At 38.7% G+C, this 21996-nt stretch overlaps 1 protein-coding gene across 1 annotated transcript in view; it reads right to left on the minus strand.

Annotated features, from left to right (window-relative positions):
• Positions 1-1875: 1875 nt before the first annotated feature.
• Positions 1876-21996, minus strand: part of GPR158 (G protein-coupled receptor 158) — a 202648-nt gene continuing 182527 nt past the window's right edge. Inside the window, exons 8-11 of the mRNA XM_070727067.1 lie at positions 12978-13116; positions 11893-11998; positions 8543-8689; positions 1876-3333 (exon numbers count right to left, since the gene is read on the minus strand). Coding sequence (XP_070583168.1) covers positions 1876-3333; positions 8543-8689; positions 11893-11998; positions 12978-13116 — 1850 coding nt within the window. The remainder of the gene's footprint in view (positions 3334-8542; positions 8690-11892; positions 11999-12977; positions 13117-21996) is intronic.

A 21996-nucleotide genomic window follows, 5' to 3' on the forward strand; every position in this document is an offset into this window, starting at 1 on the left:
CAAGCAAAACTTACAATCTCCAGGGTTGGACCTGGCAATCTTAGATTAAAGTGGGGTGTGCCAATAAGGTAGACTCTTCACTTTAAGTATACCTGAATATTAAAAGTGCTATAAAGTGACTAAAAATAAAGAATTACTTAAATGATGCAGATTAAGAAAACACTGCATCATCTGCTAATGTACTCGGAAGTAAACCATACTGAATTCAGTAGGGTTTATTTCAAAGTAAACATGCATAAGACACATCTGTAAAAGTTCGTGACAAGTGATGTAGTCATAGTGCATGTCGCTTAGTATTTCCCCTCTACTTCCTCACTTTAGTTTAACAGTACAATAAGCATAGTCATAACCATTTAGTCTCTCTTTATAAAATGACTTTTGACAGCCCTGAAGAGGGGGAAAAACCCTATTCATACTAATCAGAATATATTTTTCCTATGTCCCAATATTTCCTCTATAATTTCAAATTAACATAGTGTAAGACACCAAACAAGATCATTAAGATTAACGTCAAACTCTTGGAATGTTAAATAACTTTTTCCAATTTTATAAAAAAATAACAGAAACCTTATCCCCAGATTTATTTTAGAATAGTGCCCTCATTTCTAAGCATCTAGCAGTAATAAATTAATTAGGATTGTGATTTGGTCTGAAATGATAGCTTCTGCTAGTATATATCATTTATGGACAAGTGCAAGACAAGAAACATATCTCATATAAAAACCCCTGAATTACTGCATAAAGTCATAACTAAAAATAACAATTAAAATAGCAAACCCCAATATAAATCATAACAAAAAGAGTTTTCCTATAAGCTGCTAAGACCTTACAGGTAGGAGGTGAGGGGTTTGAAACAAACAGGGTATTTTCTTTTTTGAAGACTGCAATTTCAGATATCTGCAGATTGCATAAATGTGTTTGTGTCATATAATCATATCAAAGTTATTTGCAAACATTATACAAATTGGAATGCTTTAATATGAGACACAACCACATACATACGTTCATAAGAAAAACGGAGCTGTTATATAAAAATCTAATTAAGGGAATGCATTAAGTTAGCTGTGCCATTGAGGTTAAGGAGAGGAAAAAATATAGTTTCTGGAATGGGTACGTAAGCTATCTCCAGATGTTAAAAAGTTAGATTTTTCTCTAACTGGTGCTCTCCAGATGTCTTGAACTCAAGCTAAATACATCGCTGTCTCAAAGAGCAGGGCACTGCTCCCTATATTCATGCATAACAGCTAACTGGATTGACAAGGTTTATTTAACCCATGTAGGAGATAGCCTCTTCCAACCAAGGCTATAAGGCATTCAAAAGAGGCTGCCCCGTCATCATAGGGCACATTTCAACCCTCTAAATTTGCTATCAGCACCATCTCTTACCTTCCTTGGAGGGGCATTATGGAATTGAAGTCCAGCACATCTGGAGAGTTCCAGGTTTGGGAAGGCTAGTTTCAAGATTTATCTGATTTTGTGCCTTTTGTGAGGGTTTGTTTGTTTATTTATTTTTTTAGTAGAGAATAAATTTCTGCCCATGTTAAACCAATCGTAGCCTTAAAGACTAGTGTAATGTTATCATATTCTTCTTGCCAACCCCACATATTTTACAAAAGAAATAAATTAATAAAGGCATATTTTCCCCCCTCATCTGAAATTAGGGGCAAGAAAGGGCTTCATGTCCTAAATTGTACTGATAACATTGTTGGCACTCAAGAACAAAGAAAAGACAAATCGATTTTTCCTTGGTTCCTATGTGCATCTCTGGTGAAAAAAGGCTTCTTTAGAATTTGCAGGTTGTACTAACTTTAGCCCCCATTCCTTTCCTCCCCCTCCCTTTCTTCTGTGGCATCTCCTTTTCACAGTCTCGTCCTCTTATTTCTGGTGCACCTCTGTTTTATTTGAGCTTAAGTTGGTTGCGTTTGATAAAGCTGTGTTTCTTTCTGCTTTCGGTAATTCTGGCCCCTCGTATTCCCAAGGGCAGATATCCACGCGAGACATTAAAGGTTTCTGTGAATTATTAGTTGCCAATCTAGCAGGATTAGAAGGAAACGCATTCCCTGGTGGAGAGGAAGATGCATGTTTTGTCTGAATTCCTAGTTTATTGGTAAAATCTTTCTCCGTGGTTTGAATGGATGCTTTGGGGGGCATGTCCTTGGAATCTTCAGCACAAATACTCTCTGTATAATGTTTGCTACTAACATTTTCACTTTTTGTCCCAGAAACATCTTGTAGAGCTTTGGGACTCCAATTTTTCTCTTCTTCCACCTCCTGTTCTTCTTCAATCTCCCAAGGACACAGATCACTTTTCTCGGTGCTCTTTTGAAGGGGTATCTGGTACTCTTCCTCAGTCTTAAGTTGAGACTGGCCCTTTGTTTGAGAAAGATGGAGAATCTCTGAGTCAGAGGAAGCAATAGAGACATGCTTTTGAATTTTGGAATCAGAAAGTCCAGTCTCTGGAGTCTGGTCCTGGACTTCCCAAGGACAAATTTCTTCTAGGTCAACACTTGTCTTTAGCAGGCTTTTACCAGCTCCTGCATCAAGAATGGACTTTTGTTTCATTATCCCAGATTTATGAGGCTTCTTTGACTCTTCAGCTTGGCTTGAGTTTCTTCGATAGGTATCTTTATGGTCAGCCTTTTCAGAACTGGAGTGCTTTTTGCTGGCCTCTTTGCTCTTTGGTTGAGACTTGTGAGACTTGACACTTTCTTCGTTTTGCGTTTTCCCTCCTAACCCCACAGTTTTCTCTTTGGCACTGGCAATAACACTAAGTGATTTCTGTAACACAGATGTTCTTGGGTGGAGAGGTTTCTTATCTGCACTTAAGTTGTGAGCACTCATGGATTTGCACACCAGGGGGACATTTTCGGTAGACACAGCTTCAGTTTTTTCTACAGGTTTTTGGGCTGCTTTGTTTTCAGAAAGAGAATCCAATAATGACGTCTCTGCAGTTGAAATAATCTCCCCACTTTCTGTGGTTAAGCTTTTGGACTCTTCAGTTGGTTCTCGGACATGGTCGTATGTGCTGTGGGACTTTTTTAAGGAGAAAACTCTGTTTCTCAAAGAGTCCTCTTTTGGTTTGATGGGTCCACTATAATCTGGTGGGTTTTCCCTTGACATGGCAATGCTTTTGGAACTCCCGTGTTCCAGAAAATCCTTTTCCTCTCGTGAACATTGCCTAGAGACGCTTTCGGGAATTTCAGTAATTCGTCTCATGATTGACCGGCCCAACCCTTTTTTTGAGCATCTCTTTTTCTGGAGGTGTGGGTTGTTGGTGATCATTTTTTTCCTTTTATAGATCTCCAACTGGGCATACAATTTCTTCAATTCATCCTGTAAAGCAATGGACAAAATGAGTAAGGATCATATATATTCTGCAAAAGTCAATCTAGAATGAAACTTGGAGAAGTCAACTACAAATCCATTGGTAAAATAGCTCCATCTATCAATCGGTATAAGCTGCTTAGGCTCATTTAAGCAGGTAGCATGTAAATAATTGTAATACATCAATAGTGATGGGCGAGCCCAACGGTGTTCGGGTTCGGCAAGTTCGGACAAACTTTACGCAAAATTCGGCCAAACCCAAACCGAACCCAAACCCGAACCCGAACGGGGAATCCCACCAAGAGATTCCAGGGGTGGAGCTTTGATATCACATATACTGGCAGGTTGCTAAGGACGCCAAGGTGATCACTTCCTGGATTCCATGGAATCCAGGAAGTGATCACCTTGGCCTCCTTAGCAACCTGCTGGTCACATCAAAGCTCCGCCCACAGAATCTTTTCATGGGAGGGATTCCCCAGCTCCTTCAAAGGGAGGTCTTCACGTAAAAATAAACATTGTTATTTTTATGTGAAAGGACCGCCCTTTGCTGGCAGCGCTGCTATGGTGTCCTTTCACATATAAATAACAATGTTTATTTTTACGTGAAGACCTCCCTGTGAAGGAGTTGGGGAATCCCTCCCACGAAGAGATTTTGGGGGCAGAGCCTTGACGTCACCGGCCGGTTGCTAAGCACACCAAAGTGATCACTTCCTGGATTCCATGGAATCCAGGAAGTGATCACCTTGGCGTCCTTAGCAACCTGCCGGTGACGTCAAAGCTCCAAACGCCGAATGCGACCCCGAACTTTGCCCAAAGTTTCAAATAATTTCAGGTTCGTGTTCGGCATACCGAACACCACAAAATTCGGTATGGACCCGAATTGTGCGGGTTCGGTTTGCCCGTCACTATACATCAATAAATAAAGTCAGTATAGTTTTCCATGATGGTGCAGTGGTTGGAATATTGCAGGCTAATTCTGCATTCCCCTTATCCTATGATGGCCAACCTTTCTGTGGGCACGCACGGAGTCATCCCAGCTCACCTCCAATCTCATTTCCCCATTGCATCTCACTCAATCATTTCCACCTTCTCACAGTAGAAAATGTTCCCACAAAGTTGGAATTGATTGATTGAACTTTTTCACTTACATACTTCACAATGGCGGAGGTGGGATTCCCTCCTCCTGAAGCCCATTACGATACAGAGACACAATACAACCCTGCATTGGCTCAGCTTTGGGGGTGGGGTGGAGCAATTTCTTTTCCTGCAGAGTTGCTTATGTTGAAATGCCCCCCCCCCCCCCCCAGTCAGATGAACTTTGGCAATCTGCTCTTCAGGGCTCATTGGCCTCCAAACATCAGATTCCCACCACCAAGAACCAATTGAGGGGTTCCTTCTCCCTTCCCTCCCCCTCCTGGGGGGGAGCAAAAAACAATGGGAGGCAGAGAGAAAGGGGGAGAGGGGGAAGAGAGAGAAAACAGAGATAAGGGGTAGGGAAAGAGAGAAGGGAAGATAGAGAGAAAGACAGAGAAAGAGAAGGACTTCATGGTCCATCTAGTCTGCCCTTAGACTATTTCCTGTATTTTATCTTTGGGTGGATATATGTTTATCCCGGGTATGTTTAAATTCAGTGACTGTGGATTTACCAACCACGTCTGCTGGAAGTTTGTTCCAAGCATCTATTACTCTTTCAGTAAAATAATATTTTCTCACGTTGGTTCTGATCTTTCCTCAAACTCACCTCAGATTGTGCCCCCTTGTTCTTGTGTTCACTTTCCTATTAAAAATATTTCCCTCCTGAACCTTATTTAACCCTTTAACATATTTAAGTGTTTCATAGAAACATAGAAACATAGAAGTCTGACGGCAGAAAAAGACCTCATGGTCCATCTAGTCTGCCCTTATACTATTTTCTGTATTTTATCTTAGGATGGATATATGTTTATCCCAGGCATGTTTAAATTCAGTTACTGTGGATTTATCTACCACATCTGCTGGAAGTTTGTTCCAAGGATCTACTACTCTTTCAGTAAAATAATATTTTCTCATGTTGCTTTTGATCTTACCCCCAACTAACTTCAGATTGTGTCCCCTTGTTCTTGTGTTCACTTTCCTATTAAAAACACTTCCCTCCTGGACCTTATTTAACCCTTTAATATATTTAAATGTTTCGATCATGTTCCCCCTTTTCCTTCTGTCCTCCAGACTATACAGATTGAGTTCATTAAGTCTTTCCTGATACGTTTTATGCTTAAGACCTTCCACCATTCTTGTAGCCCGTCTTTGGACCCGTTCAATTTTGTCAATATCTTTTTGTAGGTGAGGTCTCCAGAACTGAACACAGTATTCCAAATGTGGTCTCACCAGCATTCTATATAGTGGGATCATAATCTCCCTCTTCCTGCTTGTTATACCTCTAGCTATGCAGCCAAGCATCCTACTTGCTTTCCCTACCGCCTGACTGCACTGTTCACCCATTTTGAGACTGTCAGAAATCACTACCCCTAAATCCTTTTCTTTTGAAGTATTTGCCAACACTGAACTGCCAATACAATACTCAGATTGAGGATTCCTTTTCCCCAAGTGCATTATTTTACATTTGGAAACATTAAACTGCAGTTTCGATCATATCCCCTCTTTCCCTTCTGTCCTCCATACTATACAGATTGAGTTCATTCTTTCCTGACAAGTTAAGCAAAGTGGCATATAAGTCTAAGTACTATTGCTACAATCCATGAGAGGGAATCTCTGTGTGGAGAAGATTCCTAAAATCTACGATCAAGTGAATTCTTAAAGATAGAATAGTAACTTAGATTCTGTAATCACTACTTTACAATTTGACAGCCACAAATAATATAGAGTATTATTTTTTGCTATCAACATTTATCACTACCAATTTATCAGTTTGCACAAAATAAACAGTTGCTCTCAATCTTAATTCACATTCTATGTATCAATTTTCTTGGGTTAAAACTCATTTGGATTTCTGCAGCTCTTATCCAAATACAGGAGATCATCTGTTTTGAAAGAAAAGGGAAGTGAAAAATTAAATTCAGTCTTTCGTTCAGATTCTCTCTTCCTGAATAGATAATCAGCAGAATTATGTACAGCCTGTTTTCCCATTTATATACAGTATGATTTTACTTATAGAACTGGGATGATTTATAGAGAACAGATACCATGATACTAAAGCTTTTGAATATAGGCACAGAAAACATTATCATATATAGATTTGCACATATTAAGAATAAATTTTAAACCACTTTGATCTCATGCCTTCAACTGGTTGGAGAGCCAAATTGATTTACTTCTGCCTTTATGTCAGTTTATTTGAAACCAATGCCATTTCCCTCTTGAATTACTGTGGATCTTCAGAACAGATGAGCAATTTATTTGACCATGATGGGAACTCTTGCCTCACTCTGTCCCCTAGGCCTTGTAGCATCCTATTCTTGATGAGTGTCTGCAGACATTGTTTATCATTTATCTGCTTTTCCCTTCATCCTAGCCACATATCAGCAAGCAATTAATATTTGCTTGTCCTATAGTTATAGAGATTTTGCGGGGGAAATGTCTTTATAGCTGCAAGAACCTTTTAGGTGTAGTAAGAATAGCAGCTTTGCAGCCAGGAGCTTCCTCTTATAGTCATCACTCAGATTTTGAGAGGAGCAAATAAAAAATGCACCCAGCATAAAGACTGCAAGGAGATCCTAAAAATTGTTTCCCTTTTGTATGTACTGAAGATAAAGGAAATTTTGATAGGAAAGGAAGGAGATGCCTCAAGATAGGGCATTAGTTGAGTGCTATTGTTTGAAACTCTATTGATAAGCTGGAGGGAATACAATGTTTTTTACTTGTTCTCAAGAGTTTTAGAGTGGCAAAAGTGATCATTAAAAGTTGCTTTCAAATTTTGAAGGGTTAACAATTGAAACACTTATGATTAAAAGAACTTAACGGTGCCAGTAGTGAGCTGAATGTCAATGCACAATTAGTAATTCCTAAATCAGAAATAACCCAGGCATCAACACATCACAATCCCTAATGTTCATTACAAGCAAAGCTTAAGGATGACCCAATTGTTTCTTCCAAACAGTAACTGTAAAATTTCAGCAACCCATGAAACCATGCCTAAGCCTTGAGCCATGGTGGCACAGTGGTTAGAGTGCAGTACTGCAGCCTACTTCTGCTGACTGCTAGCTGCCTGCAATTTGACTATTCATATCTCATCAGGCTCAAGGTTGACTCAGCCTTCCATCCTTCCAAGGTGGATAAAATGAGGGCCCAGATTGTTGGGGGCAATATGCTGACTCTGTAAAATAAAAAACTGCTTAGGGTGGGCTGCAGAGCACTGTAAAGCGGTATATTAATCTACCTAAGTGCTATTGCTATTGCTAAGGAAGATAGCCCCATGCTAATAAATTGTTTTTAGGCTTTCTCATTAAGAATTCTACTTGGCTCCCTCTTTTTCATTAGTGGAAGACTAATTGTTGACAGGAGGCTTTGATTGTCAATGTATAAAGGACTCAATCCAATCTCAGTCCATGGCAAATCAAGTTGGTTATACCATAGAATTGCAATTACTTCTCTATTATTTCATTTCTTTCTATTAAGGTGATGGAAGATGAGGGAGGCTATAACATATGCATTATATACAGTCCAAAAATATAATACATAATGCTGTTTGTAATTAATTTGGGAGGTAGATTTTAATAGCACTAACTTATCCGGAATTTCATCTATATTAAATTGAAGACCCTTATTTATTTATTTATTATTTATTTATTATTTGGATTTGTATGCCGCCCCTCTCCGAAGACTCGGGGCGGCTCACAACAAGTGAAAAAACAATCCAATACATAATCCAATTAATTAAAATATTAAAAGTTTTTAAAAAACCCTATACTAACATACACACACACAAGCATACCATGCATAAATTCAGCAAGCCCAGAGGGAGATGTTCAGTTTCCCCGTGCCTGATGGCAAAGGTGGGTTTTGAGAAGTTTACGGAAGGCAGGAAGAGTAGGGGCAGTTCTGATCTCCGGGGGGAGTTGGTTCCAGAGAGTCGGTGCCGCCACAGAGAAGGCTCTCCCCCTGGGGCCCGCCAACTGACATTGTTTAGTTGACGGGACCCGGAGGAGGCCCACTCTGTGGGACCTAATCGGTCGCTTATGGGTTCTTTTTTCTTAATCATGTAATTTACTAAATTGGAAAGTACCCGAATGTCTTCTGGATCCAAACTATGTTCACTCCATGCTGAATTGATACTGCTATTCAGATAAGATCCAGATCTTCCCATGTCGAGCTCATCTTCATAGACTTCAGTAGCCATATCATCTCGTGGATTATTGCTTGAATGGGAAAACTGTAAAAATATGTTAAGTTTTTGCTAAACAAATATAAGGATGTGTAAGCATAACAAAGAAATCAAGGAATGTGCACTTGTTCTTCCACCCACCCTCACTCTCATTTGGGAAAAGTTTGCAAGGCACACACGTTGACATTCAAAAAGTTAATGTTAGGCAGTTTCCTAATTAAATAAAGATTAGTTGCTGGATATCAATCTGTTGGGAAATCAAAGTACATGTTATCAGGCAAATTAGAGATTGGAGCTTCTAGGGTTACAAAGGTGTTTGGACAGGGCCACGCTAGATTCCATACAATCCTCTAATTACAACCACTCATAGAAACATAGAAACATAGAAGTCTGACGGCAGAAAAAGACCTCATGGTCCATCTAGTCTGCCCTTATACTATTTTCTGTATCTTATCTTAGGATGGATATATGTTTATCCCAGGCATGTTTAAATTCAGTTACTGTGGATTTATCTACCACGTCTGCTGGAAGTTTGTTCCAAGGATCTACTACTCTTTCAGTAAAATAATATTTTCTCATGTTGCTTTTGATCTTACCCCCAACTAACTTCAGATTGTGTCCCCTTGTTCTTGTGTTCACTTTCCTATTAAAAACACTTCCCTCCTGGACCTTATTTAACCCTTTAATATATTTAAATGTTTCGATCATGTCCCCCTTTTCCTTCTGTCCTCCAGACTATACAGATTGAGTTCATTAAGTCTTTCCTGATACGTTTTATGCTTAAGACCTTCCACCATTCTTGTAGCCCGTCTTTGGACCCGTTCAATTTTGTCAATATCTTTTTGTAGGTGAGGTCTCCAGAACTGAACACAGTATTCCAAATGTGGTCTCACCAGCATTCTATATAGCGGGATCATAATCTCCCTCTTCCTGCTTGTTATACCTCTAGCTATGCAGCCAAGCATCCTACTTGCTTTCCCTACCGCCTGACTGCACTGTTCACCCATTTTGAGACTGTCAGAAATCACTACCCCTAAGTCCTTTTCTTTTGAAGTATTTGATAACACAGAACTGCCAATACAATACTCAGATTGGGGATTCCTTTTCCCCAAGTGCATTATTTTACATTTGGAAACATTAAACTCCAGTTTCCATTGCTTTGACCATTTATCTAGTAAAGCTAAATCATTTACCATATTACAGACGCCTCCAGGACTATCAACCCTATTGCACACTTTAGAGTCATCGGCAAATAGGCAAACCTTCCCTACCAAACCTTTTCCTATGTCACTCACAAACATATTAAAAAGAATAGGACCCAGAACAGACCCTTGTGGCACACTGCTTGTAACCTGACTCTGTTCAGAATACTCGCCATTAACAATAACTCTCTGATGTCTACGCTTCAGCCAGCTGCAAATCCATTGAACTATCCAGGGATTAAGTCCAATCTGCACTAATTTATCTATCAGCTCTTTATGTGGAACCGTGTCAAAGGCTTTGCTGAAGTCCTGGTAGGCAATATCCACGGCACCACCTTCATCCAACACCTTTGTGACATAGTCAAAGAAATCAATGAGATTAGTCTGACATGATTTGCCTTCAGTAAAGCCATGCTGATTTGGGTCCAATAAGTTATTGTTTTTTAGGTGCTGATTTATCCTCTTTTTGAGTAGAGTCTCCATCATTTTAACTACAACTGATGTCAAGCTAACTGGCCTGTAGTTACCAGCTTCTTCTCTACTGCCCTTCTTGTGGATAGGCACAACACTGGCCATTCTCCAATCCTCAGGAACATCTCCTGTTAACAAGGATTGGTTAAACAAATCAGTCAGGGGGGTAGCAATGACAGATCTGAGTTCTTTAAGAACTCATTAAATAATGTTCAAAGTTATGACAGCACTGAATGAGGGGGACCTACAACCAGCCTGTTGCCATTGCAGCATCCTAAATGATTGCAAGAGCATGGTCTGAGTGCTTAGCAAACATGATTCTGAATTCCGACATTCCCTGCTGGCTTTCCACAAGCAAAGTCAATGGGAAAGCCAGAGGAAATTAGAAGTCATCCCTGCTTCTGCTGGTTTTTAACCTGCCTGTATTCTATAGTGCCAGCTATAGAACCCGCCCTCCCATGATACATGATCTGTAATACCTGTCTTGAGTGCACTAGCCTGTGCTTGAGTACCTGCCCAGAGCAACCCCTACTTCTCTGTGGCACCGGCACTCTTGCCCATGCTCCAAAGCATCTGACCATACTCACTCATACATCCATTTATGCACCCTTTCTCTGGGGGCACTCAAAGTCTCCATACACTCCAGAGCACCTTCATGCCATTCATGTACCCATCTAGAGGACCAATCCATAACACCTTCCCCAACACCTAGGCATCAATGGGGACCACTATTTGGGACTGATGCCTCTTCCCATTAACATGCAAGGCTGCAGAACTCCTATCACCAAGCAAGGTGAACATGTGACATCTGTTTTATATACATGTTTGTTTGTCTGTTTGTTTGTTTGTTTGTTTGTTTGTTTCTTCCTTCCTTCCTTCCTTCCTTCCTTCCTTCCTTCCTTTCTTTATTCCTTTATTTCTTTATTTATCTATTTATCTATTTATTTATCTATCTATCTATCTATCTATCTATCTATCATCTATTTATTTATCTATCTATCTATCTATCATCTATCTATCTATCTATCTATCTATCTATCTATCTATCTATTGATTGATTAGATTTGTATGCCGCCCCTCTCCGTAGACTCGGGGCGGCTAACAACAATAATGAAACAATATGTAACAAATCTAATATTTAAATTAATTTAAAAGACCCTTATTTAAGAAACCAAACATGCACACAGACATACCATGCATAAATTTTATAGGCCTAGGGGGAAGGGAATATCTCAATTCCCCCATGCCTGACGACAGAGGTGGGTTTTAAGGACCTTACGAAAAGCGAGGAGGGTGGGGGCAGCTCTGATCTCTGGGGGGAGTTGGTTCCAGAGGGTCTGGGCCGCCGCAGAGAAGGCTCTTTCCCTGGGTCCCACCAAACGACATTGTTTAGTCGACGGGACCCGGAGAAGGCCAACTCTGTGAGACCTAACTGGTCACTGGGATTCGTGTGGCAGAAGGCGGTCCCGGATATATTCTGGTCCGATGCCATGAAGGGCTTTAGTAAGTATATATGCAGTTAATATAGCATGCATATTCCTTCAGATATGTCAAAATAAGAGTGTAAAGGAAAAATACCTTGGGAATCAGAAGTAACCCAATGGTGACAGTCACAGTCAAGTGTGTGTGTGCAAAGAATAGCATCAGCATCCAATCAGACTGGAGTCTTGAAGCAAGACTGAACCTGCAAATCAACATTTACATATAAGTATTAATACATTTTCCCCACGTTTTTGTCATATTTTTTTTTTAAAAAAATTGAGCGACTCTTATAAGAAAAAACATATCTGACTATAAAGATACTAGCCTTGCATTGTTCTATTAAACACGGAGGCCTGTGTGTCAATTTCTCAGCACACATATTCACACCTCCATTTCGTTGTGGTGTGTCAGAGTGGAAACACGCACACAAGTATTGTGTGCATTTGGCCCATTGTTACTTTTGTTTTTGAAAAGAGGCATTAAAAACTACAGCATGATAGGAATTTTCTGTATTTAGTATCATACTTACTGGATGAAGCTGATTATTTTTATACAGCTTCAAACTGGGTTTATTTAAGAGGGTGGAATTTGATGGGAGAGAAGGATATTTTTGTTAATTCTGCTTGTGCAAGATATGCTCCCAGGACATCTGCCCATTATAAGATATATAAAGGGGCATTATGTTAGAGTAGCTGTGATTTCATGATTGCACACAGTGATGCAAAGGGTTGACCTTTAGCTAAGTTGACTTCTGGCATTCCAGACTTCAATGAGGCCTATGTGCATGCTTTTCTTCTGAAACTTCTCTTTTCTTGGATTTATCAACTGCAATTGTGTCATTTGCATTGGCTTTGGATTCATTTTTGGGTCCAATATATATTATACAGCATATGATAAACCGATAATCTGTCCCACATAAACTTCTACCATCAAGTAACATTATTTTCTGACCTTGCCATACAAAGATGTGATGAAAAGTGAAGGGGATGAAAAAAGCTGTTTGCAGAAGTAATAGGCAGGCATTGTACAATTTGCATCCATTTGAGACTATTTGTAAAGCTTTTCTTAATTTGTCTGGAGAGAAGGGCTTTTGTTGTGCCCTTCTGACATGCATCTCAACCCAGTTAATTGTTTTAGATTGCATACTAAGAACTTCAAAATAAACAGTGTGGGTCACTTGCCTAATTATATGGAATATAGCAGAGATAATGAGCTCAATGTGAACTGCAACAGCCATATAACGTGGCTCGTGAAACGCTGAGGGTACGGTCCGCACTGCATAGCAGAGATAAACGCTCCATAAGAGAAATAAAAATTCAGCTGAAAAAGAAATAAATGTTTCCATTAGTATTTGTGGAGGGGCAATTTAAAATTATAATCCCGTTCTCGTCCTCTGTTTGGAAACGTGCAGATATGAATACACTTTCTGGCATCAAAAGGGTATGTCCATCACATAAGGCCAGCTTTGCTTCTTATTTAATCTTCAACCATCTGATAAATATAGCTTTACATATTAAACACAGCAAACAATATTTATTTCAATAGAAACATGTTGGTTCCGCAAAGGAATATGAGATTTACTTTCTTCTCTAAGTAATAAAGAAATTTAATTGAGTTTGGTATTCTAACATAAGAACATAAGAAGAGCCATGCTGAATCAGGCCAAAGCCCATCTAGTCCAGCATTCTGTGTCACACAGTGGCCCACCAATTGTCCATGGGGATCTTGAGCAGAAAGAGAAAGGGAGGCAAGACCCTCCCTTTCCCCTGACCCCCAACAAGTGGTACTCAAGGTAATCTGCCTGCCTCAACCAACATAGAGGCAGCACTTGGACATCCATTTCAATAACCATCTATATGCTTGGCATCCATGAATCTGTCTAATCCTGCCTTGAAGCTATCAAGGCTGACAGCTGTCATGACCTCTTCTGGAAGTGAATTCCATAAACCAACGACCCTCTGGGTGAAGAAATATTTCCCTTGATTTGTCCTCACTTTCTTACCTATGAGCTTTAGGGAGTGCCCCCTTATTCCAGTATTGTGTGATAGAGAAAAGATTTTTTCTCTATCCACCTTTTCTATCCTATACATGATTTTATAAACTTCGATCAAGTCACCCCTTAAACTCTGTCTTTCAAAGGCGTTGTAAACTGGTATCATAAGGGAGGTGCTCCATTTCCTTTTTCATTCTTGTTGCCCTTTTTTGCATCTTTTCCAGTTCCATTATATCCTTCTTGAGGTGTGGTGTCCAGAACTGTACACAATACTCCAAGTTTGGTCTCACCATCGATTTGTATAGAGGCAATACAACGCTTGCTGACCTATTTTCGATTCCCTTCCTAATCATGCCAAGCATGGAATTTGATTTTTTTACTGCTGCTGCGCACTGTGTTGACAACCGTCTCTCCAGGTCGGTGATCGCCGTTAAGCCACCAAAAAACACACGAAAGGCCAGGACAACCCTGGAGAAACGGAAGGCTGCCTGGTGTCAGCGATGACACCTAAACCGGAAGTCTGTATGATTCTAAAATTCTGTGTAGCTCCAAATATTTTTTGGTGGGACAATATGTGTTCCATATTGACCATAAAGATAAGCAATTTATTTCCATCATAACCAACCAGGGTTTGTCCTATTAATGCCAACCGTTTATAATATCTATGTATATAGCATTGCACATGAATGTGCACAATGAATAAGTTTTTAAATACAAGAATGGTTTATTTATTAAGTATTGTGGTGCATTGGATCTAAATTACAAAAAGTGTTTCAAAGCATGCAAGAGAGGAAGAACTGCTTTAAGACACTGCAGATAGGTGCTACACTTCCATTCCCATAAGCTCCAAAAGCATATTTTGGAGACTGAAACTGAAACACTGCTCAGCTCTATTTTTTTTTTTTGCTTTATTTTAAAGAGGAAAGATTTAATTTCTTTGCTCTAAAAGCACCCAAAGTAGCTTCCCAAAAAAAAAATGCATCAGAAAACCAATTAGTCCGATAAGGCAAATAAAAATCACAGCTGAAACCCAGTAAAAGGGAAAACATATTAAAATAAAACTACCGTAATCCTGCTCTCTAAACGTCTTCAGCAACAGAAAACATTATTGCATTTCAATAACCACCCAGGAGGGAGGAAGCCATATGCAAGAAAGGAAGCTCCACAGAGACTTAGATTATGAACTTTTTTATTATGTCCTATAAAGAGGGGTAGAGTTATTAAAAGCAAAACCAAATTAAACTGGGTGTCACAAGAGAAAAAGCTAAAAAAAAAAACACAAGTCCTTATCCACTTCATTTTCTTTACTAGCTTTCTGCTGAATTTTGTTTCTCCCACTATTTAAAAGCCAAGTTCCTTTTTGAAATGGACCTCTATACCAGTGATGGTGAACCTATGGCACGCATGCCACAGGTGGCAGGGGACACTATCTCTGAGACATGCGAGGCATTGCCCTATGCCAGCTCCAGTGGACATGTGCATGCTGGACAGCTAATTTTCAGCCTTCTTTACAGCATTTTTTGCTGTCCCCAGGGAGGGGGAAAGCCTCCTGAAGGCTGGGGATGGTGAAAAACAGCCTAGTGGTCCAATCAGAAGTTTGTTTCCAAACTTCCGGTTGGCCCTTTTGGCCATTTTCCACTCCTAGCCTTCAGTAGGTTTTCCTCGACCCTGGGGAGACTGAAAATGTCCAAAGATACTTCACCAGAAGAGCCCTTCCCTCCTCTACTCGAAATAGAATACCCTATGAGACTAGACTTACAATCCTGGGCCTAGAAAGTTTAGAACTAAGACGCCTTAAACAAGATCTAAGTATTGCCCACAAGATCATATGCTGCAACGTCCTGCCTGTCGGCGACTACTTCAGCTTCAACCACAACAACACAAGAGCACACAACAGATTTAAACTTAATATTAACCACTCCAAACTTGACTGTAAAAAATATGACTTCAGTAACCGAGTTGTCAAAGCGTGGAACTCATTACCGGACTCAGTAGTGTCATCCCCAAACCTGCAACACTTTTCCCTTAGATTATCTACAGTTGACCTATCTAGATTCCTAAGAGGTCAGTAAGGGGCGAGTACAAGTGCACTAGAGTGCCTTCCATCCCCTGTCCTATTGCTCTCCTATATCTCCTATACTTTTCTTCTATTCCTATATCTCTTCTTCTATTCTTTCATTGATATGTTCTATTACTATATCTTCTTTTCTATTATTTCTTAGATATATTTTACTATGAGTATCTCCTCTATAACCTTCATCATGTATTTTACTATGTGTGTGTGTGTGTGTGTGTGTGTATATCTATATATGTCACATGTTTAAGCTGAATTTGAAAATTAAGGGAGACTAGGATAGATCTATTTCGGCCTTATTTTGGCCTCATCAGCTAGCCATACCCACTGGGACTTGAAACTGCAACCTTTGCCTTGTAAGGCAGAGAATTATCCTCTAGGCTACAGTATCCAATACCTTCAGCTCTGTACCAGGGAAGGGTTACATTTTGTGTCGAATCACCCTGGTATATTGAAGGAACATCACAGCTCCTTTTTTGCCTCTCGGCCCAACCCAGGGCCATTTCCAAGGCAGTTAATTTTATTGATAGCCGACAATTCTATCTTTATGTGTCACATGTTTAAGCTGAATTTGAAAATTAAGGGAGACTAGGATATATATATATATATATATATATATATATATATATATATATATACACACACACACACACACACTAAATCCCGCATTGTGTATTGGACTAAATAAATAAATAAATGAAATAAATAAATAAATAAATAAAAACAGTCCAACAGGCCTACTGAAAATCCGGAGGCTGCAGTGAGGCCTATGTAAATGTGCGGGGGTGGAGCGTGGATGGATTGTGAGCATGTGTGGACCAGCACACATGCACATGTGGGAGGGCATTGCATTATGGGCGTGGGCATATATGCGTGAGCAGTATTGCTTGTGCTCACCCTTTTGGCATCTGAGCAAAAAAAAGGTTTGGCATCACTGCTCTATACAGTATTAGCTGAACACATCAGGTTTTTTTCCCCTGCTATAAACAATCAACTGGGCTTTTTTTTTTTTTTAGTAAATCAGCTTTTGTAATTGAAGTATAAAATGTGGTATATATTGCCATGGGAGCAATAGGGTACGCATTTTGATAGAACACACAAAACAAAGCAGTCCTGATTTCTTTTGGCAAATACATACACAGATGTCCAGAAGAAGCCATTTATGTAGCAATGAAATGTAAGCTAAAAGCTAACTATTATACATGCCTTTGGAACTAGCTCAACTATTAGGAAATTGATCCAGCGGTAGAGTTGTCCATGTTGCTTAACATGAAGGCACACACAATTATTAGATGGCAAAGAAAGTGAAGTAATACCGCATGGTTTAGCTAGAAAATAAAGATTTAACACAACCCCTAAGATCCTTTGTTTTGCAAAAGTGCAACTCTCTGAATTCCTGCATAATTATAATAATAATTATAATAATAATTATTATTATTATTTGTTATTGCTTCTTGTCAATAATACAATCTTAGAATATTTTTTAAAAGGTACAGTTAAAATATTAAGCAATTCAGTTTTATCAATAAAACTGAACAAAAATCAGATTTCCTTCGGGACGATAATGGGAATTTTGTGATGTTTTGCAATTGAAAATTCAATCAGGCTGACAATGATTATGATGCTAAAAATTTTCACTTCCTCTTCTGTGTCTCCTTCTCCCCCCCACCCCCACTTACTTTACTCTCCAGTGGAGGATGACTAAGCTTCCTTAGACCAACACCACCTTTTGAGAGCAGTGATTTTGAGAGCATGTAATTTATGTGAGGGAAAATATGTAATATTTTCTTCCCTATTGAAGCTCCCGTTACTTTGTTTCTTGTCAATAAATGGGTCTGTCTGTCTGTTTCTATACTTCTCTCTTTGTATGTTTGGTTTTTATAATAAGGGTTTTTAGTTGTTTTATTCAATTGGATTGTTACATGTTGTTTTTTATCATTGTTGTTAGCCGCCCCGAGTCTGCGGAGAGGGGCGGCATACAAATCCAATAAATAAATAAATAAATAAATAAATAAATAAATAAATAAATAAATAAATAAATAAATAAATAAATAAATAAATAAATAAATAAATAAATAAATAAATAAATAAATAAATAAATAAATAAATAAATAAATAAATAAATAAATAAATAAATAAATAAATAAATAAATAAATAAATAAATAAATAAATAAATAAATAAATAAATAAATAAATAAATAAATAAATAAATAAATAAATAAATAAATAAATAAATAAATAAATAAACAAACAAACAAACAAACAAACAAACAAACAAACAAACAAACAAACAAACAAACAAACAAACAAATAAATAAATAAAATATTAATCCATTTAATTCTTCTCAACCCTGGAAACTTGTCTTTGGGCCAGATTCAAATTGGCATTTGCAGAATCAAGGTATCAAGTACAGCATGGACTATCAAGAAGTAGCCTTGACCATCCCACATGAGAGAAGGACCGCACTGAAAATATGATTCAACGTTTGAAATTAGGTTTGTAGAAATATTTCCATTTGATTCCAAATGTCCTCTTCAGAAGAAACAGATGTGTGAACATATCACTACTCTTTAAAGAGGCTGCGATTTTGCCCAGGATTACATTGCAGAGGTGCTATGTGCAATTCAAGAAAATAAGGTGACTGCTTTAAAGAACTGTGAGTGGGGTTAGGTTCATGCTCTTGGTTTTGTGAAACATCATTTTCTAAATGATTTTTTTCTTGACACCTCATGGCCAAAGCAGCAAAAGAAATCAGTCTGGAACTTAAGAAGAATAACAAAGCTCAGCTACATTCATCACCACCATTATTACCTCTGCTACAGAAAAAGCCCACTTCTAGATCTCAACAGATGGCAATGTTTAATTGAAGAAACTTGGAGCATACCAATTGAAATCAGCCAGGCAGATGTCATGAGAAGCAGAGAAACACATCATGTCAAGTAACCAGACTACAATGAAGCCTATGGACTTCATATCTTAAGTAAAAAAACTAGTTCTGGTTCTAGATCGCCTTCTGCCGCACGAATCCCAGCGACCGGTTAGGTCCCACAGAGTCGGTCTTCTACAGGTCCCGTCGACTAAACAATGCCGTCTGGCGGGACCCAGGGGGAGAGCCTTCTCTGTGGCGGCCCCGACTCTCTGGAATCAGCTCCCCCTGGAGATTAGGACTGCCCCCACCCTCCTTGCCTTTCGTAAACCTCTCAAAACCCATCTTTGTCGTCAAGCTTGGGGGAACTGAGACATCTTCCCCTTGCCTATGTAGTTTCTGTGCACAACATGACTGTATGTATGTTTTTATTTACTGGGGTTTTTTTTTTAGATTTTTTATATGTATAACTGCTATTTTAGATTTTAATTATTAGATTTGTCTCTATGTACCTTTTTTTATCACTGTTGTGAGCCGCCCCATATGTATTCTGGTCCAATGCCATGAAGGGCTTTATAGGTCATAACCAACACTTTGAATTGTGACCGGAAACTGATCCGCAACCAATTTACTTGTACCTACTTTGAAAATGTTTATGTTTATATCAATACCTACTATGTTCACCAACAAACAAGCAAATAAATAAATAAGGGTGGAATCCCAGGAGGAACCTATCTTGGAAATCTTTATGGGTGATAGAAGTCCTTAAGATTCAAGCAGGTAGACCTTTAAAGTAACAGCCACTACCTTGAACTATAATCTAAAGCAGAACTGCGTTTCAGTAAATTTGTAAATATTTGTGGAATCAATGGCCATTAGTTTGGGGATTAGAGGCTATTAGCTTTGCTGACAATGGACTTTCCTGGGTAGGTAAGTAGTTGGCCAGATGAGAATAGGTTACTGGACTCTATGAACTAGAGATCCAGTCCAGCAGGGCACTATTCATGCTGTTTTTAAAAGCTAATAATTCACTGCTGCTCAGCAAGGTCCACCAAATAAGCTTTTAAGCAATACTAAATAAGCCCTGTAAACATTCTTTAAAAATAAAAGAATGGGTTACTGCATTGAGGGTAAAAAAGGGGGGAGATATTAAAAAAAGGTTTGGCGTAGGAGTTAAGGTGCAGGACTTTAAACTAATAGACTGTGAGTTATAGGCGTTCAGCTGAATTATGGTACTTTGAGCCAGTAGGAAAAAAAATAGGTAGAGAGAACATTATGTACAGTCTTTGACTTGTACAAAATAATAATGATAATAGTTAAGTTTGGCAGTTGGCTATTAGCACCACCATGGCACAAATTTTGTTCAAGGGGTGACAACATGCTTTTACCAGTCAAAAAATGTTGAGAACCCTTGAATTATAGGCCAGTATTCAGATCAAACAGGAATCTATTAAATATATGTCTAGAAAATGGAAATGCTTTGGCGGCTGAAAAATAATTAGATTTATTTGCATTCTACAAAAATCAAAACCCATTTCCAGCACAAGCTAGTTTAAAGTGTATATATCTTTGCACTAAGCCTAAAATTACACTAGTATAATTAGCAGTAATGAACATATCATTGTACTTGAAAAAAACAATTTATTACCCAAAGCAACAATTACCCAACTTAGATGTATCCTGTGAAATTATGTTGTAGGGTGAGGAATTAGCTTCATTTAATTAATTCCAACCTAACATCACAATTGGCATAGGAAAGTCTGCAGATGTTAACAAAATGTAAGCATTTTTTAATGTTACAATTGGACCATGAACCAAAATTCTGATTACACAATAAGAACAAGGAGGCAATTTAATATGACTTGTTATCCTGATCCAATTATAAAGGCAGTACAGTACGTTCTAAGATCAGTACAGAGAACTGCTAATGCTACAATCTTTCTAATACAACCACTTATTTAGCAATTTTGTCCAAAAATAATGTAGCTGAAGCCCCAATGCTGAGAATTAACACATAGGACTGTCTGAGGAACTAGTCCAATGCAATAAGAAAATCTGAAGTTAATTAGGATGGGTGGGTATTTCTATTATAATGCCTCTTAGACATTTTTCAAAGCCAGGACAACTGTCATGAGTTTCATTCTGCAAAGAACACATTACTGATGTGCCAAATTATCAAGGCTTTGAAACTGTAGTCAATGTGAGTACATTTTTAAAGGAGCATGAAAACCAAGGAGTATTATTTGAGATAAGTAAGATGGAATTTTTGGAAAAAGTTCCATAGCTCCTCAGATCTTGGATATGTGTCAAAATGCTGAGTTTGTCTAGACCAGTGTTTCCCAACCTTTTTTGAGCCGCGGCACATTATTCACATTTACAAAATCCTGTGGAACATTGAGCGGGGGGGGGGGCCTAAAAAAAGTTTGTACAAAAAAATATCTCTTCCTCTCTTTCGCTCTATTTCTCTCTCTCCCTCTTTCTCTCTCTTCCTTCCTTCCTCTTTCTTTCCCTCTCTCTCTCCATCCCTCTTTGTTTCTCCCTTCGTTCCTATCTTTTTTGCTCTCTTTCTCTCTCCCTCCTTTCCTCCATCTATGTCTTTCCCTCACCCTCCTTCCCCCTCTTTCTCTCTATCTCTTGCTTTCTCTCTCTCTCTCTCTTGCTGTCTTTCTCTCTCTTTCTCTCTCCCCTCTTCACATTTTCAGCAAAACGTTGCAAGACCTGAAGCTGAGCTTCTTTCTTCGCGGCACACCTGACCATGTCTCACGGCACACTAGTGTGCCGCGGCACACTGGTTGGGAAACACTGGTCTAGACTGTGATTTTTGGTTGGTTTTGAGTTTATTTAAGTCCACCAACTGAACTGTCAAGAATAAACCATAATAAGATATAAATGAACAATATATTGATCTGCCACATAGAACTTTCTCCACCAATACTTGAAGAACTGAACTGAATTGACTATATGTAAAACAGGAAGGGGTGAGGCCTCCTTCAATCATATAATTTTCTTTTTAAGTTTGAATAGATAGAATGTACTCTTCTAACTCTTTATCTTTTGGGAAAAGATCACTCCAACACTCCAGCAACAAGGGGAATATCTAGGCTTCATAATTTCCTGCAGTCTAGATATTCTAAGAAACAATAGTTAGATGCAAAGCTTTCAAGCCTGAATGAATGTTTATCAAAGTCTGAAAAATTAAATGAAAGTGAAGAGGCCACATAGCAGCAAAGTGAATTAAGCTCGGTCATAAAATCACAATGCAAGA

This window comes from Erythrolamprus reginae, chromosome Z (genome assembly GCF_031021105.1).
Source record: "Erythrolamprus reginae isolate rEryReg1 chromosome Z, rEryReg1.hap1, whole genome shotgun sequence".
NCBI classification, from domain to species: domain Eukaryota; kingdom Metazoa; phylum Chordata; class Lepidosauria; order Squamata; family Dipsadidae; genus Erythrolamprus; species Erythrolamprus reginae.